This window comes from Papio anubis, chromosome 11 (genome assembly GCF_008728515.1).
Source record: "Papio anubis isolate 15944 chromosome 11, Panubis1.0, whole genome shotgun sequence".
Taxonomy (NCBI): Eukaryota; Metazoa; Chordata; class Mammalia; order Primates; family Cercopithecidae; genus Papio; species Papio anubis.
Window position 1 is genome coordinate 108368976 of NC_044986.1, and position 26515 is coordinate 108395490.

The following is a 26515-nucleotide window of genomic DNA, read 5'->3' on the forward strand; positions in this document are numbered from 1 at the left end:
CTCTACCTTGCAGCATTCAGCATTCACCTACAGGCTATTCTTCTTTCTGGGTTGCAGTGCTTTGAACTCTTTGTCTCTTCTCAACATCAAAATCATAGCATAAATGTAATCCCTTCATACCAGTCTACCCTTTTGTTTTCCATTAAAGGACTCTGGTTACTAACTTCTTAGCTATTAACCATCATCTGTTTATCTGTTTATTTCACATCTTCCACCATTAGAATACCAGCACCATTGATGGCAAAGGCTATGCCTGCTTTATTCACCACTGTATAGCCAAAGCATGATACTTGGTATTCAGTGTTTGACAAATAAAAGAAAAAATGACTAATGCAAAGAAAAGGAAATGAATTAAAGAATTTCTGCCATGTTACAAAACTGAACGAAACATGGAAATCGAGATCATGTTTTTAAAAAAAATTCTGTGGGCTGGAAGAGGTGGTTCACGCCTGTAATCCCAGGACTTTGGGAGGCCGAGGTGGGCAGATCACAAGGTCAGGTGTTCAAGACCAGCCTGGCCAATACGTTGAAACCCCATGTCTACTAAAAATACAAAATAGCCAGGCATCGTGGTGTGCACCTGTAATCCCAGCTACTCAGGAGGCTGAAGCAGAAGAATCGCTTGAACTCGGGAGGCAGAAGTTGCAGTGAGCTGAGATCGTGCCATTGCACTCCAGCCTAGGCAACAAGAGTGAAACTCTTATCTCAAAAAAATAAAAAAATTATTTAATTCTGCTGGAACCCTTCCCCTATTTTAAGTTATACAAAAGAATCCTAAATATGAATTAGATTTCTCACTTGAAAGCTGGGAGAATCTACAGTACCTAGAACTGCTGTGATGATCACACAAAATGTTCATAGGGCATTTTAACAGGGTCTGGCAAATAATAAGTAGTCAATAAGTGGCGACTATTCTTAAAAGAGCATTTAAAAGACTTTGAAGACAAAGTCCTGTAAAATGAGGATATGATTATAGGAAGAAAAAAGACTTGAAAGAGGTCTGTTTCTCTACTGATGCTGCCCTTTCAACTCTAGGATATCCGGGTCAGAGATTATTTTTCCCTTACAAAAATCAGGAAATATTCTTTCACCTTCCTACTAAAGGTCAGAAATAGTCACAATCCTGTCCAGGACAAAATAATACAAAGCCAAGGAAAACCATTTTTAACAAACTCCTTCCCAAAGGCTTACATTTGTATTTTTCACAAAATACCAGTAATGACTATCATATGATCTTTCTCATTCTGTTAGAATAAATTTAGTACCAAAATATACCCATTAGTCAGGTAAAGAAAAAGTTACATGATGTTTTCCACCTTCAATCAACTGTATCTTTGGCTAAAGCTAAGAAAAGACAATTAACATATAAAATAATAGAAAAATTAATCTAGAGGTCAATTACAGAACTTTAATTTTAACTTGTTATTGCAGATAATCAGTATCTATCCTCACATCTATGTTTACATATCATAATATAAACAAATCAGTCAACACTAACACAGAAAAATTATTTATGTGAAAACATGTTAAAGAAAACTGCTATTATCGTTGTGAAAGTTCTCTTGATTTCTAAACAAATGAAGGCTGTTCAGCCCATCATATGACCTAATTGGCTGGGCATTCTTCACTAGTTACTCATACACTGGAAATTGCACACTAAAAATCATGTGAATATCTTGAGACGTCAGAAAAAAATATTAGAATGTTTGTTAAAGTTTTAGGTTTGGCATAATCAAGTACTTCAAGCTTAAAAAAAAACAAAACAAAACTACAACCTAAATGAAGTAAACAGGGATTACATCTAGTAGGTTTTCTGAAATTGAGATAATTACTAAAAATTATTAATTTTTATTCAGTAATTATGTGTATGTATTAGATATTCTATATGCCAGTAACCAAAAATTAATGTTAAACTACAAAATAATTTCTAAATTTGTCCAATACTAATAGACTTAAAAAAAATACATTTCTAAGACTGACAGGATACAATAAGTAGTCAATAAGTGATGATAAGTAATTAATAAATGCAGAAGAGTATATACAATATGCTTATTACATGTAAATGGGGGAAAATGTATTCACATTTGTGTAAAAGAATAATGGAAAGATACAAAATATACAGAAGTGGTAGCCTATAGAAGATAAGAGCAGCAAAACAGGGAGAGGAATTAGACCTGTCACAATGTCCACCTTTTTAAACTGTTTTAATATTTGAGCCATGTGAATATATACCTATTTTTAAAAGAAGTAAATACTTTATATAAGCATGTGTATCTCTTTAAATCAACAAACATAAATACATACACACATGTATATGTGTAGTTTAAAGAACAGAAAATGGGTTTGTCTGGCTTTCTTTTTAAGAGAAGGAATTAAGAAAAAATTTTCACAACACCACTGAGAGCCATGTTTCCAGGTCACAGTTGTGACTAAATGAAACTTCACAATAATAGCTCTTTTCTCCCCCTTTAAAACCTAAGAATATTTTTCAAACTACCATAATTCTAAGACAGATGACTTTTTAAAAAGAAGCCAAAAGAGAAAAAAAAAGGTTAAATATGAACTATTTCATTTTATTTATCCTCTAAATAATTCTACATATATTACTAGCTACAAATCATTTTGATTTAAAAAATGCAATATTACTGAAAGTGAAATCCTCCTCCTAAAGTCCTTCTACCATCTCTGAATTTGTCCTCTTAAAAAGATCGCTGCACTTTAAAGTTTCAGGCTAGCACCAAATGGAAATAATAATTATTTTTCTAAACCTAGATTGTTGCCTGATACACAAATCAATTCCGAACTGCATTCCAATCTACAACATCCCTCTACTTCAAAAGACTCCATATGAATTTGTCTCTGGAAAACTCATGTCCCCTTTCCCGTCTCATCCCACTTACACGTCTTAGTCTTCTCTAAAGCACATCAGGTATTTAGAATATCTCAATGGCAGCCTACAATACTGTTCAACATTCTTATGCTACCATCAGCAACCCATATCCAATCACAGGTTCCTACAAAACATAAACCAGATTTCTATAAGTTGTCCATATATACTAATTATAAAATGATTTAAAATATTAAGGACAAATTACAAATGTTTCAGAGGAGCTGGAGGAAAGGGGAATGAGTTAGTGTTTAATGGGCACAGGGTTTCAGTTTGGGATGATGGATAAGTTCTGGAGACAGACAGTGGGCATGTGAGTGTACTTAATGCTACTAAAGTGAACACTTTAAAATAGTTAATTTTATTTGATATATATTTTTTACCACAAAAACAAAAACAAATGACATATTAAGAAGGATACAATAAGTATTCCACAGTTTAGTGCTCACCTGAAAGAAACCTAACAATTTGCTATTACTAAGTTGACCTGTGAATATATAACCCAATTCTGTAAATGTTTATGCATTAGGCATGTAGACACAGTGCCTAGGACTCACAGTAATTTTAGAAGTACATGAAAATGTTTTAATTTCTTTAGAAATAAGAAAAAAGTGAACTTTTGCTTCAAAGAAAATGTTTTAATATATAATACTAACAAATTTTTCCTTAAAACAATGTAAAACAGTTTTAATTTTTTTAATAGAAAGAGGGGCCCAAGAAGTCAAAAGTGCCTATGGCCCATGAATGTCCTAATATGACCCTTATGTTTACCATTTCCTAATACAAGATTATCAAGGGAGAACAAGAAACAGAAAACACAACTGGAGATGTATGTTAAACAGTATTATTGAAAGAAACTACATACAGGAGCAATTACTGAAGGCCTGACACTTTTTAAAACCTCAGTAATACTAGAATAGTATCTCAATTATTGCTTAATCCTTTTCAAACAACTCTTTATTAACAAGAGCTATATAACAAGATATCCCATTTATGCACACAATAAATGCTTGAAGATTAACTTAATGGGGATTTAAAAGAACCAGAGAGCAATAACTATTAAAGGAGTCAAAACTAAGTGAGTAAGTGGGAAGAAAAAATGAGGGAAGGAAGAAGGAAGGAAAGGAAGAAGAAAAGGAAAAAACACTGACTAAAAGAACAAACAGAGCCACCTTCATTACCGGATTCACTGAAGTTGAAAATATTTCTGAAGTAAATTAATAGACTTAGTATAACGTCAATTAAAATCCCCAACTGACAATTCAAATATTAAGGAATATACTGAGAGAAAGTACGCAGTTTAAAAATAAATTTGAAAAACTAAAAAAAAAAAAGAGCATGTATCTAAACTTATTGATACTGGATAAAAACAAAAAGGCAAAAAATATTTTTAAAGCTATAAATTAGCAAATTTCAAATATGAAAGGAAATAAAATAGGGAAAAGAATAACTAATAAACATTTCTGGCATAATAATGTGAACATGAAGAAAAACAAATTGATCTCTACAGCTTTGTGCTACATCATACAGAATTTCAGATGCATTACAAATTGATTTTTTAACTGGAAAAACATGGAATCTTTAGAGTTGTAAAAGGGGGTTTGCCTTTTGACAAACAACTTCAAGCAATTGACCCAATTATTACAGAAAGCGTCTACAAAATGAAAAACACCAAAGTAAAAATAAAAAGGAAACCAACAGAGTGAAGAGCGAGAGGAGGGACTTTGCAGTTATAAAGACAGACAACATTTTTATCTCCAAAATACACACGAAGTGGTCTAGCTTGGTATCCAGTCTTCAACAGAAACTGTCACAAAATATGACTTCAATCAAAAGCAGGCAGAGTTGCACTCATTCAGCCATGTGCCAGATACTGTTATAAACACTTGATAAAACTAATCTCACAGTCACAACAACTCCCCTATGAAGATGATACTATTATTATTATCAGGTGGCAAACTGGAAAAGAAAGGCCCAGAATGATAAGTTACTTACCCAGCATGACACAGCTAAACAGCTAGAGCCAGGATTTGAACCCAGGCAATCTCCCTCCAGAGTACATGATCTCCACCACTAAGCTACTGGCTTCTTTCCCATGTGCAACAAAAGTTCATGGACCATTCACTCTACAAATCTACTAGGTGTATATCTAAGAAACTTAAGTTCATTAGATATAAGTTACTAAAATGCAGGAAAAAACACAAATAAGAATAGTTTTGATAGAGTGCTTTCAGGATTCGGAGGATCACATCATTGTCAGTAAAGGGGATAAGGAAAGGCTTTGTGGAAGAAGTGATTATCTACAGTGGGTCTGAAAGGATATGAGACACAGAGACGGGAAATTAAAGAGGAAAACATTCCATCCTCAAGAAACAAAAGGACCAAAAGCATCAAACTAAGGTAGAAAAAAAGCACTGGAACTCAAATAGTTGAGCTGAAATGAATGTTATACAGGAGGGAAAAAAATGAAAATGAATGATTCAGAAGACTAAGGAGTTTAAACTGAACTCAGTATGGAAGGTAGGGGAGTAACATGAACACAGTTGTTATATGGCAACTGGATATAAGAATTAGAAAAGAGACGGAAATGGAAAGAAATGCCAGTGCGTTAATTCGCTAGCCTAGGCAAGGTAAGGAATGTCCAAAGTAAAATAGGGCAAATAAAAATGGAGAAAAGGGAACACGATGTAACACACAGTAGTTAAAAATTTTCAATTAATGAACCAGACCAGAATATACTACAATGTAAATACAACAAAGGGGATGAATGGGACCACATTTGGGAGATTCTTTGGGAACCTCATAGTGGGAGGACATTAGGGGCCAAAAAAAGCTAGAGTGGACAGTAGACAGCCCCTGAAGAAAACTGCCTCCGCACCATTTGGCTATGCTCAAAAACTTGATTAAGGAAGATTTTAAAACGTCAACATTTTGAGAGAGATTATGAAGGTAGATGGATAGAATTAAGTAATAAATGTGGAGGTGACTCAAGTTTTCAGTGCAATGAAAGAATCATCTTGTCATTAATAGAAATGGAAAAACTGAAGGAAAGTAGGTTTAAAGCAAAAAGAGACAGGAGTTCTGGTTTTTAGATGGTGAGATGATGGCTTACATAGAACGATATCCAGAAATAATGCAGTGTCCACAAGGCAAGTGCTTGAGTAAGAAGAGCTGAAAATACAGATGCCATCTACACAAAGACAGCTGGAAGTTGTGAGACCAAAAGAAAAAAATCTTAGAAATAAAAAATGAATCAGGCAAAGTTTTAGGAACATCTGTACTTAGGGGTGAAGGAAGAAGAGGCAAAGAAGACACTAGCAAAGGCTCAATATTACCACTGCAGATATCAGGTATATAATGCAGCAGTGAGTGCTTCCTAATCTTTTTCACATGAAAGCGCACAAATAAGACAACACAATTTGTGTGGCACAAAGCAGTAAATGAAACTGCTAAAGGCTAAATGCAGTTAGCCCAGGAGCTGAAGAAATCACCCATATCCACACCAAGTAATTCAATTATTGTACTGTTTGGAAAGCTCTGTAATATACGCCAAAAAGTTTAAGATTCTATTCCCCTAATCTTTCAACAGAAAGAAAAAATTTCTTTTCATTTCCACCTAACTGATTCATTAGTTGGAATGTTGCAAATCTGACAAAGGAGAAAAGAACTCAGAAATAACCATGAAACTTGGCCGGGCGCGGTGGCTCAAGCCTGTAATCCCAGCACTTTGGGAGGCCGAGACGGGTGGATCACGAGGTCAGGAGATCGAGACCATCCTGGCTAACACGGTGAAACCCCGTCTCTACTAAGAAATACAAAAAAAACTAGCCGGGCGAGGTGGCGGGCGCCTGTAGTCCCAGCTACTCGGGAGGCTGAGGCCGGAGAATGGCGTGAACCCGGGAGGCGGAGCTTGCAGTGAGCTGAGATCCGGCCACTGCACTCCAGCCTGGGCCACAGAGCGAGACTCCGTCTCAAAAAAAAAAAAAAAAAGAAATAACCATGAAACTTTGTAACTGAGAAATCACTAATAACTCTAAAATCAGTGGAAAAAATGAGACTGCAAAAGGAAATATGAAGGAGGGTGATTAAGTATCAACTTTTTACCAGTCATGTTACCCTAACTGGTTAAAAGGTATATAACCTAAATGGGATGATTCTTCAAATCTTTGTAATAAAAATACTCTCTTTTTAAACGAAATTTAATGGTAATATACTTTACTTCCTGATCCTTCTTTTTTAAGAGACGGGGGTCTCACTATGTTGCCCAGACTGGAGTACATTGGCTATTCATGCATGTAATCATCACACACGGCAGCCTCCAACTGCTGGGCTCAAGCGATCCTCCCACCTCATCCTACCAAGGCGCTGGGCCTACAGGTGAAAGCCACTGCACCTGGCCCTTCCTGTTTTTTAAAAAGGAAGAATAAAAATCCTTTGAAACGCTAAATACTCACCCAGTGCGAGACTGACCAACTTTATCACAGATATCCAAAATGAGGCCCCAGTCCTCAGCAGTATTCATCTCGCTGGTTGCTTTCTCTGTAGATTGTAAAGGGGATTGCAGAAACATTATTTTTAAAATCTTTAAAATATATATAATCACATTTAAATCACAAAACTATAGTATAATCAAGTCTTAACAACAAATCAGAATAGTTGCCAGCATTCTAGTTATTTTCATGGCCATCTTGAAAAAATGTACCCTCATTATCTCTTGCAATTATTTTCCCTATTCACAATGCAGTTGCTTCTTTACTTAGTATAAAATATAAGGCATTGATTTTTTTTTATAAAAAAATTATATATAGGTCTACCACCATCTGCAAATCGAAAGACTAAAATAAGAAATATTATTTCATTAACGAAAGCTTATTCTTGCTAGTAAATCTTTATAAAAATGTTTCAGGTAGCCGGGCGTGGTGGCTCACGCCTGTAATCCCAACACTTTGGGAGGCCACGGGGAGTGGATCACCTGAGATCAGGAGTTCGAGACCAGCCTAATCAACATGGAGAAACCTCGTCTCTACTAAAAATACTGAATTAGCCGACTATGGTGGCGCATGCCTGTAATCCCAGCTACTCAGGAGGCTGAGACAGGAGAATCGCCTGAACCTGGGAGGCGGAGGTTGTGGTGAGCCGAGATCGTGCCATTACACTCCAGCCTGGGCAACAGAGCAAGACTTCGTCTCAAAAAAAAAAAAAAGTTTCAGGTAATTAAGTTAATTATTTAGCTAGTTTTGTTGATGTATTTCTTTGATAATATGGAGAGGGGACTGAAGGAAAGAAAACCAAGTTTTGACTGAATGTATTTCCTTAAATAAAAACTTATTTAAGTGTTCAGAGAAAATAACTGCTTGTTATTTATCCTAAGAAATTATTCTTCGCCGGCCGGGCGCGGTGGCTCACGTCTGTAATCCCAGCACTTTGGGAGGCCGAGGCGGGTGGATCACTAGGTCAGGAGATCGAGACCATCCTGGCTAACACAGTGAAACCCCGTCTCTACTAAAAATACAAAAAAATTAGCCGGGCGTGGTGGCGGGTGCTTGTAGTCCCAACTGCTGGGGAGGCTGAGGCAGGAGAATGGCGTGAACCTGGGAGGCAGAGCTTGCAGTGAGCCGAGATCGCACCACTGCACTCCAGCCCGGGCGACAGAGCAAGACTCTGTCTCAAAAAAAAAAAAAAAAAGAAATTATTCTTCAAAAGTGAAGAGGAAATAAACACTTTCTCAAACAAAAATTGAGGGAATCTACTGCAAGCACACCTGCCTTGCAAGCAACGTTAGAAGAACTTCTTCACAAAGAAGAAAAATGATTTAAGTCAGAAACTTGGATCTACATAAAGAAAAAAACAGCATTAGAGGCTGGGCAGGGTGGCTCATGCTTGTAATCCCAGCATTTTGGGAGGCCAAGGTGGGAGGATCACTTGAGGATGGGAATTGGAGACCAGTCTGGGCAGCAGAGCAGGACCTCATCTTTAAAAAAATAATTAGCTGGGCCTGGTGGCATGCACCTGTATTCCCAGCTACTGAGGAGGCTGAAGTGGGAGATTACTTGCGCCCAGGAGGTTGAGCCTGAAGTTACCTATGATTGTACCACTGCACTCCAGCTAGGCGACAGAGCAAGATCCTATCTCTTTTTTTAAAAAAAAAAAAAAAAAAAAAGAGGAAGAGAATAGAGATGGAATACCTGAAGGTAAAAATAATAACTTTTATTTTTATTTTTCTTCTTAATCTAACAGAAAATAGTTTATTCAAAATAACAGCAACAAGGTATTCATTACCTATGATTTTACATATATTCTGATATTCTTATGTATGCTTCCATGTAAGTAGAATGAATGAATGCTTACTTCATTCATTCTACTTACATGGAAGGAAGTAGAATGGGAGGAATTAATAATATTTTTATTTATTATAAGGTACTTGCATTACGCATGAAGTAGTACAGTGTTATCTGAAAGCAGACTTAGATTAGTTGTGAATGTATATTGAAAACTCCTGGGCAATTACTTAAAAAAAAAAAAGTTTTTAAAAAAAGTCCCAGCTACTCAGGAGGCTGAGGGAGGAGAATGGCGTGAAACCGGGAGGCGGAGCTTGCAGTGAGCCAAGATTGCGCCACTGCACTCCAGCCTGGGCACCAGAGCGAGACTCCGTCTCAGAAAAAAAAAAAAAAAAAAAGTGTAACTGATATGCTAAGGAGATAAAATGGAATCATGTAAACTGCTTAATTAAAATCACAAAAGCCAAAAGTCAAAAAAAGAGTGAAATAGAAAACGGGAACAAAGAACATGGGCTATGAATAGAAAACAGTAACAAATATGGTAGATATTAACACAAGTATATTAACAGTCACTTTACATGTCAATGGTCTACATACTATACCAATTAAAAGACAGAAATTGTCAGAGTGAATCAAAAAACAACACACAACTATATGTTGTGTATTAGAAACTGACTTTAGACATAAAAACACCCAGAGATTAAAAGTAAAAGGATGAGGACAGGCACAGTGGCTTTCGCCTGTAATCCCAACACTTTGGGAGGCTGACGTGGACAGATCACTTGAGCCCGGGGTCCAAGACCAGTCTGGGCAACATGACAAAACCTCTTCTCTACAAAATACAAAAATTAGCTGAGCATACTCAGGAGGCTGAGATGGGAGGATCACTCAAACCCGGGAGGTGGAGGTTGCAGTGAGCCAAGATTGCACCACTGCACTCCAGTCTGGGTGACAGAGTGAGACCCTGTCTGGGGAAAAAAAAAAAAAAAATGTAAAAAGATGGAGAAAGATACATTACGCTAAAACTAGTAAAAAGAAAAAGCTGTATTATTTTCAGACAAATTAGACTTCAGAGCAATTAAAGTTATCAGAGATAAAGAGGAACACTACATAGGGTTCAATTCTCCAGAAAAACAAAACAGTCTTTAACGAGTATGTGCCTATCAAAAGAATGCCAAAATACATGCAGCAAAAATTGATAGAACTGCAAGGAGAAACAGAGAAGCCATTATTCCACATGGACACTTCAACGTTCCTCCATCAGAAAAGAACAGGTCAGGCTGGGCACGGTGGCTCATGCCTGTAATCCCAGCACTTTCGGAAGCCAAGGCGGGCAGATCATGAGGTCAGGAATTCAAGACCAGCCTGGCCAATATGGTGAAACCTCATCTCTACTAAAAATACAAAAATTAGCCAGGTGTGGTGGCAAGGCTGAGGCAGAAGAATTGCTTGAACCCGGGAGGAGGAGGTTGCAGCGAGCCGAGAACGTGCCACTGCACTCCAGCCTAGGCGTCAGAGTGAGACTCAGTCTCAAAAAAAAAAAAAAAAGAAATGGACAGGTCAGGTAGGTAGAAAATCAGAAAGGACACAGTTGAACTCAACACCACCATTAACCAATTGTATATCATTGACAATTGACATCTATGGACTACTTCATCCAAAAACAACAGAATACACATTATTCTCAAGCTCACATGCAGCATTCACCAAGACAGACCACCTTCTGGGCCATAAAACAAACCAAGACAAAAATCTAAAACAAATAGAAATCACATAGTGATTACAATGGAATAAACTAGAAATCAATAACAGAAAGATAGCTGGAAAACACCAAAGTATATGGAGATTAACACACTTCTAAACGAGAGTCAAAAAAAAAACTTAAAAGAAATTTTAAAATATTTTGAACTAAACGAAAATACAACTTCTCAAAATTTGTGGGATGCAACAAAAGCAGTGGTTAGAGGGAAATTTATAGCAGGGAATACATATTTTTAAAAAGAATCAAGATCTAAAATAAATAATCTAAGCTTCTACCTTAGGAAACTAGAAGAGCAAATTAAATCCAAACTAAGAAAGCAGAAGAAAACAAACAACAAAAATTAGAGCAGAAACCAATGAAACTGAACATAAGACCAATACAGAAAATCAGCACAACCAAAAGCTACTTATTTTAAAAGATCAATAAAACCGATATGCTGCTAGCCAAGCTAAACTAAGGGGGGAAAAAGAAAAGAGAAAACACCAATTACTAATATCAGAAATGAAAGAAGGAACATCACTACAGATCCCATGGACATTAAAATGAAAATGAAGGAATATTATGAACAACTCTATGCCCACAAAATTGATAACCTAGATGAAATGGACCAATTCCTTGAAAGACAAAATCTGCTGAAATACATACAAGAAATAGACAATCTAAATGGCCCACGTCTATTTAAAAAATTGAATCAATAATTAATAATCTTCTAAAACAGAAAGCACAGGCCCAGATGGGTTCACTGGTGAGTTTTACCAAACATTTAAGGAAAAAATTCTGTGTAATCTCTTGCACTATATAGAAGCAGAGGGGATACACTTCCTAACTCATTCTATGAGGCCAGCATTACTCTAATACCAAAACTAGACAAAAATATTACAAGAAAACTATAGGTCAATATCTGTCATGAACATAAATGCAAAAATCCCCAACAAAATGTTACAGGTATTAAGACAGGTATGAGCAGGGCAGGAGAAGGTTCTCACCCACTAGGAATGTTGGGTGATTCAGCAATTATCACACTGCCTCTCTAAAAGTGATAAATTGGCAGCCTGCACCAGGGAGAAACAAGCTCCTAACAGTCCACAAGTGTTAGCATTAAAGTGTTAATTGAACGCAGGCACCAGGGAGAAGCAAAAAAAAGGGGCTCCAATAAAATCCCAGGTATTGGGTGAGTGAGCCCAGGCATGTGCATTAAGAGACAAAATGGCAGTATATGACCTTCCCAGGACACGCCACAGGAAAAGGGAAGAAAGCCTCCGATGGGCATGCATCCAACTTCCTAAACACACTGTGCATGCTCACCTCCCAGGTATAAGGAGGGCACTGCGCATGCGGGCCACCCACCTTAAGGGAAGAATCACAGGAAAGGGGCCACCTATGGAGTCCTGGGATCAAGGTTCAACACCGCACTCATTCTTCAAATCGCCCACTCGGATCTCTTCCAAGTGCACTTTCCTTTCTTTCCTGCTGTAAAGCTTCTTAACAAACTTCCATGCCTGCTCTGAAACTTGCCTCAATCTCTTTTTCTGCCTTATGCCCCTCAGTTGAATTATTTCTTCTAAGGAGGCAAGAATTGAGATTGCTGCAGACCCGTACAGACGCACTGCCAATAACTCGGACACCTTCCACCGGTAACAAAAATATCAGCAAACTGAATCCAACAATGCATAAGAATTATATATGCCATGACCAGTTAAGATTCATCCCAGGTATGCAAGGCTGATTCAACATTTGGAACCGTTACCCTCCAAGAAATTAGAAGACTCTTTTCCGGGGGCTCTATGTCAGCCCAAGACGAAAGACCTGAAAACAGTAATATTGCAGGGGGAGGAGTGGAGACGCAGAATTCCATAGTCAACGGCCCACCAGACCAATCTACAGTGAAGTTAAAAGTCAGTGAGACCTAACCATATGATGAAAATTTCCAATGTGCTTTTGATTTCTCCAGTATTAGCCATGAGCAAACAAGCAAGCTATTTGGAACTTTTTTTTTTTTTTTTTTTTTTGAGACGGAGTCTCGCTGTCACCCAGGCTGGAGTGCAGTGGTGTGACCTTGGCTCACTGCAACCTCCACCTCCCAGGTTCAAGCGATTTTCCTGCCTCAACCTCCCAAGTAGGTGGGGCTACAGGTGCCCCACAACGCAGGTGCGTGCCACAACGCCCAGCTAATTTTTTTGTATTTTTGGTAGAGACGGGGTTTCACCGTGCTAGCCAGGATGGTCTTGATCTCCTGACCTGGTGATCCACCCACCTTGGCCTCCCAAAGTGCTGGGATTACAGGCGTGAGGGAACTATCTTCTAGTGTGGAAGATAAAGAAAAAGACCAAAAAAAGAAAAAGAAAAAAGCAACTTAAGAGAAAAAGAATATAAGTAGAAGAAAAAATACTTTTAAAAAGTCATTATATTCCAAAACAACAGCTGTACAGAAGCAGAGGGTAACCAGTCTTGACTGGAACACTGCAATTCAAAGAGCAGATATGCTGAAAGATAACATCACCAAGATCCTCAACAGCAGTCTCCATTTTTTAAACAGAGATGGGTTGGGGGGAGGGTGGAAATGACTCATACCAAGATTTTTATCTGTAATGGTTGCTCTTGACCATGTGATAATGAAATTCTTGCTTCCATACTCTCCTCTATGCCCTGCTGCCTAGATCAACAGAGTACACTTATTTCCTCATTTTGACCTACTACTGAGAGCGGAAGGTAGGTCATGTGAGTTTAAATGCAGAAAATAGAAAGCAGTCAACTCTGACCAAATATTTTACAGGTGTATAATACCTGCTATATATCACAGCATCACCTGCTAGTTAGTTACTACCACTGGAGAACTAAAATAAGCATCTAGTAAAGACCAAGTGGATAATAACCAATGGGTATTGGTTAGGTAGGGTACCTACCTAGCTACCCTAAAATCTTCTAACATAAAAGATAGCAAAAGCAGATTATTCACACAAATTAATTCCTTGCATAAGAATTAATACACAGATCCAAACAATTCGTGATCTCAATAAAGCAATTTACTTGCAGGCAATTATAAAATTTGAACACATACTCAGTGTCAGGCCTCTGAGCCCAAGCCAAGCCATCGCATCCCCTGTGACTAGCACGCATACGCCCAGATGGCCTGAAGTAACTGAAGAATCACAAAAGAAGTCAAAATGCCCTGCCCCACCTTAACCGATGACATTCCACCACAAAAGAAGTGAAAATGGCCGGTCCTTGCCTTAAGTGATGACATTACCTTGTGAAAGTCCTTTTTCCTGGTTCATCCTGGCTCAAAAAGCTCCCCTACTGAGTGCCTTGTGACTCCCACTCCTGCCCACCAGAAAAAAAAACCCCCTTTGACTGTAATTTTCCTTTACCTACCCAAATCCTATAAAACGGTCCTACCCTTATCTCCCTTCGCTGACTCTCTTTTCAAACTCAGCCCACCTGCACCCAGGTTATTAAAAAGCTTTATTGCTCACACAAAGCCTGTTTGATGGTCTCTTCACACGGATGTGCATGACAATCAAAATGGAATAGCCTTCTAGTCCATGCCATACCCTACCAGAAGTAGCTTACAATCGAAGAAAGGAAATGCAACCAACAGATAGACTTAAATGTAAGATTGAAAGGGTTTCAAATAACGCAAAGCCCAAAGCAAACTGAAAGAAAGGGAAAGAGCCTGGAGAGAGAGAAGAGGAGAATCAGAAAGGGCTTCCTGATATATTTAGAAAATAAGAAGAGGACAGAATAATGAATTCATGTTTCTAATTAAGTGAATAAAGTAAAAACTAAAATCAAAACAGAAAAGAAGTATAATGAAGAATCTAGGCTGGCTGAAATACACACTACTTTGTGAAAGTTTGGAATAATAACAGAACAACATTAAGACCTAAAATACTAGCTCAGGTATTTGTACTGCTTCAAGAAACATCAGAATGCCAAGAGTTCTAAACAAGGAAATAAAACAACAAGAACTGGATGTTTTTGAAAAACATTAATCTATCACCAATATGTGAAAGTGGTTTGGAAGAGGGAAAAGCAGAGAACTAGGTCAAATTTACCTATCATTGTTCAAGTTTTGGTAATATATTGTAAATCCCTTGAAAATAGTAAGTTTTACTTTGGGGAATTATTTCAGTAACAATGCTCTCAGTCTAAGTGCTCAAAAAATGATAAGACTACTCATGTATCTGCAATATGGAAGCCACAAAAAGACATAGTAACACACTGACCTTAAATAATACCTGGTTTCATGGTTTTCAAACTTAACTTTCAAATGCAGAAACCCTCTACAATGCACTGCTAACTACTCAGAGGGCTAGCATACTTCCGATGCTAATTACCCAGCCAGCAAAGACTTCACAAGTGGAAGTCCATAAGACTCCCTTCACTTCAAACCTCAGGCACAAGCTCTGGGGTCCCCAGGCACTTCTGACCAACTGGATACAAACGGGGAGTTGCCACTATCCTTTAGGATTGATAATTCACTATAGCAACTCACATAACTCAGAAAGCACTGTACTTACAATTAGAGTTTTATCATCAAAAACACAAATCCGGACCAGCCAATAGAGATATGCAGTTGTCTCTTGGTATACATGGGGGATTGGTTCCAGGACCTTCCACAGATACCAAAATGCATGGATGCTCAAGTTCCTAATATAAAATGGCATTGTATTTGCATAAAGCCTGTGCACATCCTCCCATATACTTTAAATTCTCTAGATTACTTATCATACCTAATTCAATGTAAATGTTATGTAAATAATTATACTGCATAGGGCATAATGACAAGAAAAATGTCTCTATGTGTTTGGTACTGACATGATATTTTTTCCTCTACAAGTTTTGATCCACTGTTCTTTGAATCCATGAATGCAGACCCCCAGATACAAACAATCACCTGTTTAGAGCTAGATCTGGGAGGGTCCGAAACATAAAGCTTCTGTGCTAGGAAGCTTCATCACCCTCTGAGCACATCAGTGTGTATCACCTACCAGAATGCTCAACTGAGCTTCAGTGTTCAGAGTTTTTATCCTGTTTTATCAAAACAAACAACCTGTTTTACCAAAACAAACATTTAACTCTGTGAGATGAATCCACACATCACAAAGCATTTTCACAAATAGCTTGCTTCTAGTTTTTATCGTGGGATATTCGGTTTTTCAGTGTAGGTTTCAACGGACTGGGAAATGTACCTTCATGGATTCTACAATTGGGGTTTCATTATATAGGTATAATTTATGAAATAACTGACCACATAGTGGAACTCAACCTCCAGGTCCCTGTCCTTCCAGGAGGTTCTGTGACTCAAAGCCCAAATCCTTTCATCACATGATTAGTCCTTCTGGAGTGGCCAGCCCCCAGACTGAGTCATCTTATTAGCATAAACTAAGCTATTATCCCAGGGGCCCATCATAAATAACAAAGATGCTCCTATCACTCAGAAAATTCCAAGGATTTAGAGGCTCTCTCCTAGGAAACAAAGACTATTCAAATTATTTATCATTCAACACTCTATAAGAGAATTTTATCTTAAAAGAAACCCAATATATACACAGCAAACCCAAGTGGAAGTGCTCTGATTGAGGAGTTTCAGAGCCTGCTTCCTAGGTACTCAACCCCTCTAAAGCCCAAAAATATTGAGTGAGTCATTCTGAACAATATCACTTACTTCATCTTAAAAAAGGAAAGCATGTTATTACTTTGGTCTGGTAGTGCATTTTAATAATTAATTCATCATTCTTACTGACTGGTAGCCAAGTAGGCTTTTTTTTTTTAAGTGCATTTTTTATTTTTTATTTTTTTTTTTTGAGACGGAGTCTTTGCTCTGTAGCCCGGGCTGGAGTGCAGTGGCCGGATCTCAGCTCACTGCAAGCTCCGCCTCCCGGGTTTGTGCCATTCTCCTGCCTCAGCCTCCCGAGTAGCTGGGACTACAAGCGCCCGCCACCTCGCCCGGCTAGTTTTTTGTATTTTTAGTAGAGACGGGGTTTCACCGTGTTAGCCAGGATGGTCTCGATCTCCTGACCTCGTGATCCGCCCGTCTCGGCCTCCCAAAGTGCTGGGATTACAGGCTTGAGCCACCGCGCCCAGCCAAAGTGCATTTTTTAAAAGAACACACTTATATTCTAAAACCTGCCACCTTATTTAAAAACATAATAGCTAAGCATATTAAAACTTATTAAGAAGTCAACAGTTTATCTGATCAAATATAAATTGCCTATCATAATTGAGTGCTATCTTACAGTTCCTGAATTAATGATATACCCAGGAACACATGATACAGTTATCAGCAGATATTATGTTGAACACTCATGAACTACTTCATTACTTTCCTACACATAAATAGAATCAGCATCTGACTCAAATTTGTATGGATGGATCAGAAACACAACCCACTTCAGAAATCTAAAATTGTTCACATCAGTTATTCAGGCTGCCTCAAAATTATCAAAATCAGTGGCACAATTCTTCTCAATTATAAAAGAACAAGTATTTTTTTTTAATCAGAAGAATATAAACTACCTACAACATGGTTCTGTGAATAGCAAATGAAGCCAAAACTATTTATTTTCTAAGACAAAAACAAGGTTTGTGGGAAAAGGAAAAGCGACAAAAATAACAGACTTGCTTCTAAAGAATTCAAAGCTTCATAATGATCTCATCTTATCCTGAGATTATCCTTACACTAATACTCAAAAAGAGGAGATTGAGAAATCTGCCCAGCAGTACCCAGAAAAAACACACACAGAGACTCATTTGAATTTCAATAGTCTTTTCAATAGACTGGAGAACTTTTTTCTGATAAACAGCTACTTTTGATTTTTCTCAAAGTTAATGACTGTCAAAGATCTCGGGAGGTGAGAAATGCTGACAGGATGACTTCGCGTCACATTTAGGCTGTGGGGAAAGGACTGTCATTCAGTCAGCCCAGATATGTAACAGTTCATTAAAAACGGCCAATGGAAAAGTAAGTCGGAAAGAAATTATCCTCTTTGCAAATCAATTCTTCAAAAATCTTTCATCTAATGTCCCTGATCCTCCTGGAAATTGTATCTGCAAAGAAAAAGCAACCTGAAGTTCTGCTAACCAGAAAAAGAAGTAGGTATCAAAAGAACAGCATGGAAGGATTTCAGGGAGGAGCGCAAAACAGAAATGATAACCTAAAAGCATTAGAAACAACAGCTTAGAGGAGAGGTAAAATAGGGACAGAACCAAAGAATACAAGTTCTTAATCCAGTGGATATTAGACGGTTAACATACTCATATTCGGAATTTTCATATTTCTCTCCTATGTTTTGACAGTAACTGATTGCACACCTTAAAATCCAATAGTCCCCACATCTATTTCTAACTTGATTATAAAAGGAGCTAAAACGTATCCATTGGTTACTATATTCAGGCGCTTACGCTAAGTGCTTCGCATGCATCATCTCCTCAAAACAAACTTACTGAGGATTAATGAACAAATAAGTATGTCAAGCCAGAGAATCCACATCTGAAGAGCACAGTGGCATAAAACCAGTAAGGAGTGAAATACACCTGTAAGAAAAAAGTGGAAGGTGAGGCTGAAGAGTTACAAAGTCAAACGTAAGAGGCCTTACATGCTCTGCTGAAAAGTTCAAAGTACTGTGAAAGTTGTAGATTCTCTGGAATTTTGTTTTTTTGGTTTTTTGTTTTATTGAGAAGGAGTCTTGCTCTATCACCCAGGCTGGAATGCAGTGGAGTGATCTTGGCTCACCGCAAGTTCCACCTCCCAGGTTCACGCCATTCTCCTGCCTCAGCCTCCCAAGTAGCTGGGACTACAGGCGCCCGCCACAATGCTCGGCTAATTTTTTTGTATTTTTAGTACAGACAGGGTTTCACTGTGTTAGCCAGGATGGTCTCGATCTCCTGACCTCATAATCCGCCCATCTTGGCCTCCCAAAGTGCTGGGATTACAGGTGTGAGCCACCATGCCCCGCCCTCTCTAGAAATATTTTAAACAGAGGGGCCACGCGTAGATTTACATTTTAAAAATACCAAGTTTTTTACAGTTTAAAAAACTGGAGGCAGGGAAGAACAGCTGGAAGCTACTATACTAATCCGAGAGAGTGGTGATCTAAACCTGGAATCCTTGAGGGCATATTCAGTACCACGGTATCTGGTAGAGGGTAGACAGGATACATTTGTTGTTTAGGATGTACAAAATTATAACTACAGTGGTCAAGAATTACTCCCAAGTTCTCGACTTGTATGACTAAGTAAACTAAGGTACCAACTATCAAAACAGATGAAAAGCATAATTGAGAAGAAAAATTTCAAATGGTTTTGAACATGCTGACCTTGAGATATTTGAAGCCTATTCAACTCTGGTAAAGAGTTAGAATGTCATGTGTTTTTACAAGTAATCCTCATAGCATCCGCATGACGTATAATGGATATTTCTATCCCTATTTACCAAAGTAAAAAGTGAATTCAAAGGGGTCCTATACCTATCCAACTATATATTGTGTCCATTTACTAAAAGTAAATGCTGCAGGTGCAATTTAAACCCGAAGTCCAAGGTCTTTCTATCATACCACACTTCAGGAGAATGTGACACTAACATTTAAGATTCATCTGGCTTATGATTTATGAGGCTGATTGGACTCAGCAAAGCGGACTAAAAAAATGTCCAAGTATGTAGGACGTGGACTGGCCCAAAGCAGTCTGACTGGGAACACAAATATTCTATTATAGAAACAAAGACATATGATGATTTAGCAGAGGCAGGGAAATGATTCAAAGATGCCTCTTGGGTTTCAAGTCAAGATAACCACAACACTAAAATATTACCAAACTGGATGGGCCCGGGTGTCTCACAGCTGTAATCCCAGCACTTTGGGAGGCTGAGGCAGGCAGATCACTCGAGGCTAGGAGTTCGAGACCAGCCTGGCCAATATGGCAAAACCCCATCTATATTAATGTAAAAAAGATTTAAAAACAAAGAAAAATGCTAGCAAATAATGAATGAAGAGCCAGACTGGGAAAGTTAACTTCAGCTTTCTGACAGATGAATTTGTTTTGGAGGGAAAAAGAACACAAAATAGAAATACAAGACTGATGTTCTAGAAAAATATCGATAATTCATTATTTGATAAATAATTATTGAGTGTTTTCTATGTACCAGACACTATCCCTAAGGCATTAGGGGAAAAAAAATGAAAAGTTCTCATCTTGATGGAGTTTACATTCCACACAAAAGATAATTAATCAATTAATGTTAGGTAACTAAGTACTATAAAGAAAAAAAATGGAACAAAGAAACAGAGTGAGAGAGTAAAGATGCATTTTTTAAAATTTATTTATTTACTTTTTTTTTTTTTTTTTTTGGAGACGGAGTCTCGCTCTGTCGCCCAGACTGGAGTGCAGTGGCCCAATCTCGGCTCACTGCAAACTCCGCCTCCCGGGTTCACGCCATTCTCCTGCCTCAGCCTCCCGAGTAGCTGGGACTACAGGCGCCCGCCACTGCGCCCGGCTAATTTTTTTCTATTTTTAGTAGAGACGGGGTTTCACCATGGTCTCGATCTCCTGACCTTGTGATCCGCCCGCCTCGGCCTCCCAAAGTGCTGGGATTACAGGCGTGAGCCACCGCGCCCGGCCTATTTACTTTTTTAAAGACAGAGTCTCATTCTCTTGCCCAGCCAAGAGTGCAGTCATAGCTCACTGCAGCCTTGACCTCCCAGGCTCAACCAATCCTCTGGATTCAGCATCCCAAGTAACTGGGACTACAGGCATACCACCATGCCAGCTAATTTTTTTATTGTTTGTAGAGACAGTGTCTCATTATGTTGCCCAGACTGGTCTCCAATTCCCGGCCTCAAGGAATCCTCCTGCCTCACCCTCCCAAAGTGTAGGGGTTACGGGTGTGAGCCACTGCATCCAGCCCAAGATGGTTATTTTTTACAGAAGATTATTAGGAAAAGCCTCTCTTAGAAAATGACGTTTGAAGAGTCTTGAATGGGTGTGATGAATATCCAGACCTTCAAACACCTGGGTGAGGAGTATCCCAGGCAAAGAGTACCACATAGCTACAGAGTCAGGAATGAGCTTGGAGCCTTCAGATTCAAAAGCCTGGAATTCAAGAGAGTAAGTTTGGAGAGCATAATCATATCAGACACACAGGAAGGAGCCATATTGTGGGCCACAATAAAAAACTTGCATTACCCTTTAAGTAGGATAGGAAGCTACTAGAGAGCTCTGAGCAGGTAAGTGACATTATCTAACATTTTTAAAAGATCACTGACCTTTGTAAATGAGAACTGATTGTAGAGGCAAGAGTGGTAACAAAGAAACCTACCAGAAGGCTCTTGCCACTATGAGAGATAACAATGACTGAAGTAAGGTAAGAATGGTGAGACAGAGAAAGGTGGTGATGTGTCCGGAGTTTGTTCCCTCCCGTGGGTTTGTGGTCTCGCTGACTTCAAGAATGAAGCCCCGGACCTTTGCGAGTGTTACAGCTCTTAAAGGTGGCATGGACCCAAAGAGTGAGCAGCAGCAAGATTTATTATGCAGAGCGAAAGAACAAAGCTTCCACAGCGTGGAAGTGGACCCTAGCTGGTTGCCGCTGCTGGCTGGGGTGGCCGGCTTTTATTCCCTTATTTGTCCCCGCCCGTGTCCTGTTGATTGATCCATTTTACAAAGTGGTAATTGACCCATTTTCCAAACCTCTAGCTAGCTACAGAGCGCTGTTTAGTGCGTTTTTACAGAGCACTGATTGGTGCATTTTACAAACTTCTACTTAGCTACAGAGCGCTGATTGGTACGTTGTTACAGAGCACTGATTGGTACATTTTACAATCCCCTTGTAAGACCGAAAAGTTATCCAAGTCCCCACTCGACCCAGGAAGTCCAGCTGCTTTCACCTCTCAACGAGATTCTGGATATATTTTTAAAGTATAGCCAAAATATCTTGCTGATATGATGAATGTGAAGTGTGAAGAAATAAGAAGAATGATACTCCTAGACATTGGAACTCAGTGACAGGAAACAGTTAATCATGTTCTCTACTGAGAAGGGCAAGGATGAAGGAATGAGCAGGTTTGGGCAAAGAACTAAGAATTGAGTTTTTGAATGTTTGTTTTTAGACTCTAAGCAGAATCCAAATGGAGATGCTCAGTAAGGAGATGGATATCTAGGTCGAGAGCTCAGGCAAGAGGCTGAGAGTAAGAACATAAATCCAGGAGTCACCAGAATACACTAGGTATTTAAAGCTAAGAAATTAGATGAGATTCTTTTTAAAATCTTAATAAAAAGTACAGAAACTTTTCTAAGTGCTTTACAAATATTAACTCAACCTTCTTAACAACTCTCTGAAGTAAGAACTATTATTACCCTTATATTCCATATTAAAGATAAGGAAACTGAGATACAGAGTATCTAAGCAACTAGCCCAAAATCACACTGCCAGTAAGCAGCAAACCTGGGACTGAATCCAAGCAGTGTGGCCCCAGAGTCTGAATTATTAACACTAAGCTAAATTGCTTCCTAATACTCTAAGGGAAAAAAAAAGTGGAAGGAGAGAAGAGGCTCGGGAACTGAGCCCCAGGGCACTCAACTTTTAGAAGTTGCAAAAAGGAGAAGCAAAAAAACTTAAAAGAAGCTAAGTAGAAAATAAGAAAAAGTTTGGTGTCCTGAAATCCCATGAATAAAGTACTGTATATCAAAGAGGAATGCTTAAGAGATCAACAAACAAATGGACTAGAAAGTGACCATTGGATTTGGCAAGGCGGAAGTCACTAGAGACTTTGAAATAAAAACTTGATGAAATAAGTTATCTTTACATTGCTTCTAAATTCAACTCTTGAATTATAATGTCCAAAATGAGATTCATTTATTCCATAAATGTTTACTGAAAGTTCTTCAGCATGCCAAACACTGGTCTACAGTCAGGGATACAGCAGTGAACAAATCAAACAAAAATCCCTGTCCTCACAGAGCTCACATCCTAATAACATCTTTCGGTGTTTCTTCAAGGGAAAAGCTATCACCAGAATTTTGTCTCTTTATAATAAATGTTATATTATATAAATCAGTCAGTGAATTTCTGATTCTGCTTCAGATTAAGACTGAAGACAAATAATTTTGAAGACGTGCAAATGTATACAAGCGTTAAGTGATAAATAATTGTATCAAATGAGTTACTTTAATGTTATGACATACTCATTGGTTATGACATAGTGAAAGAAAAAAATGGTAAGTGTATTTTATACACTGTATTCTATATATTATACTATTTAAAAATAATATAGGAGTCTACTGGAATCTGCGCAAGGATTATGTACTGGGAATCTCTGAGGGGTCTTCTCAGATAAATCTTTTGGAATATTTCAATACACGGACTGTGAGAAGAGAATTGGTCCAATACCAAAACTTGAGCAACTATTAAAAGTAAGCTTTTCTGGAGCAAAACAACATTGCTACATTGAAGAAGTGTACTATCTGGCAGGCTCAACTGACACATTCTCAACTCAACAAACTTTATTAAACACCTTCTATGTAGCAACCACTCATTAAGTAGGAAAATACAGTACATATCTTTAATGCTAAGTAATTTGGTAAAGACAAAAATGCTAAAATAAGTTAGAGGATTTTGTAAGAAGGTGGAAATTAAGAGTGGACTAGTGCAGTGGTTCTCAACTGGGAGGTATTTTGTCCCTGCAAGGGGCATGTAGCAATGTCCTGAGACTTCTAAAATCATGAGTGGGGGCTGGGTGTCACTGGCATCTAGTGGATAAAGGCCAGGGATAAGGCTGAACACCCTACATTGCACAGGACAAACCCCTATGACAAAGATATTTATCTGGTCCAAACTGTCAATAACGTTGCTACTGAGAAACCCTTTGCTACAGCAATCAGGAAATGATTCAGGTATAACAAGTTGGATTCTGATTTGGCCTTAACACATAAGGATATGTTGAAAGAGAAAAGAAAGCGTAAGCACAGGGCAAAAGCATAAAAGCAAGAAGGTGCCTGTGTTTGAACTGGGTGGTACAGGTACTAGGAACAGGTTTGACATTAAGAAATTTACCTGAATCCAATGCAAATACGTGTTCACAAAGTCAGTAGAATACAAAGGTGATTGGGTAGTTGCTAGCTAAATTATACAGGACCAAGAAAACTAGACAAAGGTACTGTAAACAGAAGAAACAAGTACTAAGAAGCTGTTTTAAGTACTTCCCCTAGAGATTCATGTAGTGAGATGTAAAACTGCTTGAGAGCAGCAACTAGGCCTTGCTCATCACCGTATCTCTTGTCACTGAGCCACTGTGTCCTGTAGTGTGTGCTAACTGCTTATTAAATTAAATGCAATTTTCCAATTCATTAAGTATAATCGGTGATCTCCAAGGTTCTGTCCACTGCTAAGATTCAGGACACTCATTTAAGCTGGAACAAAAAAGGTAGCATCTAGTAAGTGCCTATCACATAAAGGTACTGTAGCAGGCCCTCTACACATATCATTTAACCGCAGAATGGAATGATGTATTTTCCCCTCTTTAAAGACAAGAACACTGGAACTCAAAGAAGGTAACTTGCCTATGATTTCACTGTGAGCTGAGAAGTGGCAGAGGTAAGGATGAACCTTTTTTCTAGTCTTATATAAACCTCCAAGTTTCAGTGACATGCTCTAAGGAAGAGTTAAAAAAGCAAAATTCAACATCCATCTTTCATAATTAAAATACACACAGACGTATAAATTAACTTCATAAGGCTGTCCTTATTCACAGTAATCATTACATTCTGCCATAAGGGATTTGGAAATGGTATTTGGCTTGCTTTCATTCCGCACTTGTGTGCCAAGGTAGTTCCTACGTGCGTTCATATTAAACCAAAATTCTCTCCCCGGAAACTCAAATTTCCATAATTATTATCTTCAAGCCGGAAAAAAATAAAATAAAATAAAAAATAAACAAAAAGCAAACCTACTGAACTGACATAATCAGTACCTAAAACCAGTGATTCAGAAAACAACAAAAATGTAGCACTTCAAACTCTTTCCAGATTCAACAACTTCTTCCACACTTCTTTACACTTTTTTAAGGGCAGAGACTTAGCCTAAGAGAGACATCCCAAAGGCGCAGGTCCTCAATTCGGTTTCAGCTATTGCCAAGTATTTCATCTTCATTGCTCCCAACATTTTTGAGTCTAACCTTAACCAGAGCTCCCTCCTTCAGTTACCGTTGCAAAAAGATTTTAAAATCCTCTAAGGAACCTTACCTAAAACATTCTGCCAGTTCCAGACGCTCAACATTTATTTGTCTAGGCAAGCACTTTTGGTATAGGGTTTACCATCCTAATCTAGCCGACATACGCCTTAAGCCCTTCGCTGTTCGTCCAGAAGCACAGTCCCTGCACCAGATGCTACACCAGCTGCTCCTCCCAGGCCCTTTACACCAACCCCTTCAGCAGTTCTTTGGCAACCTACAGTCCTAGCTCAAGGCCCATTTCACAGGATGAGTCCCATTTCTTTCAAAGAGGATGCGCCAAGTCCTCAACCTCCTCCCAGCTCTGAAGGAGGGAACCTCAGGAAACGGGAAGAGCGAGCTCTTCCTCGGCCCTGGTCCGAGGGTCCTGAATGCAGGAAGGGGCTGGCAGAGTGAGCGTGCAGTCCGGTGAAGAATGGGCAGGGAGCAGCAAAAACACTTACCAACATCCTGATCGAAGGGATTGGTGGCAAAGAGAGGCATCTCCACTGCGTGCCGAGGTGTCCGCGGGGACTCCCCCCTCGACAGCACAGGAGTCAGGGCTCGACGTAGGAAGGAAGACTCCTCAGGCAAAAACAGCAACAGAGGCTGACTCTACAGGGTCCGCGACAGCTCCTCCTCTCACCCAACCCCAGCAACCACCGCAGCGGCGGCGGCGGCGGCGGCAACAGCACTGAGCCGAGAAAGCCCCCGCGCGGAGCTTGTCGGGAATCTGGGCGACCTCGGCACTGCCTGTCCCAAAGGTGCCCCGAGCCTGCCCCATCAGTAAAGGCTGAACAGGTAGTCCCCTCTGCCTGACTCCTCTTTTAGTTAGTCACACAGAAGAGTGGGATTAGTTCTTGTGTTTCCTGCTTTTCCCTTAGCTAGGAGTCTCCGGAAGACAGGGTCCTTCAGGCGTGCTGAAGCCTACTAACAACCCCCGGAGTGACTGGGAGACCCAGGAGAAAGAAAGCGGGTTGAGTTTGGGTAGAGGCGTGCCCCTTTTTTCCTCTCGCTCTCTCGGTTATCATAACCTTGTATTCCCTCTGGAAGGAAATGCAAATTCCTTTAGATCATCTTCTAGGTAAACAGTTTAATTCGCTGCGTGAGGTGACAAATTTGCTCGGATGAAATCATGGGAGCTGAACGGATTGGCCTGAATCCCAAGAGGGGAGTGTTCAGGGCGCGAGGCTCCCTCGGAGAGGTTGAGGTAACGCTGACTCCTTCCCGGGAGTCCCTGAACGCCGGGCTTCGGAATCTGCAGACAGCTCTGCTAGTAGGGCGTTGGCACCTACTGACTAACCGTGCAGTCACTCAGCAGCTGTGATGGTTGGTGACATGTCTTTCACAGCCCAAGATAGCCTCCCTAGACTGAGCAAAAAAAGAAAAC

At 39.1% G+C, this 26515-nt stretch overlaps 1 protein-coding gene across 4 annotated transcripts in view; it reads right to left on the reverse strand.

Moving 5' to 3' along the window:
* STAM (signal transducing adaptor molecule) overlaps positions 1 to 25827 on the reverse strand; it is a 73589-nt gene extending 47762 nt beyond the window's left edge. For 2 of the 4 annotated variants that reach the window (XM_021943102.2, XM_021943104.2), the window contains exons 1-2: positions 25590 to 25819; positions 7342 to 7426 (exon numbers count right to left, since the gene is read on the reverse strand). Coding sequence is in view for 1 of the 4 variants with exons in the window: in XM_003903428.5 (XP_003903477.2) it covers positions 7342 to 7426; positions 25590 to 25629 (125 nt within the window). In the remaining 3 variants the exon portion in view is untranslated. Of the gene's footprint in view, positions 1 to 7341; positions 7427 to 25589 lie in introns of all 4 variants that reach the window. The other 2 variants (XM_003903428.5, XM_021943103.2) reach the window with 2 other exon arrangements.
* Positions 25828 to 26515: the final 688 nt, after the last annotated feature.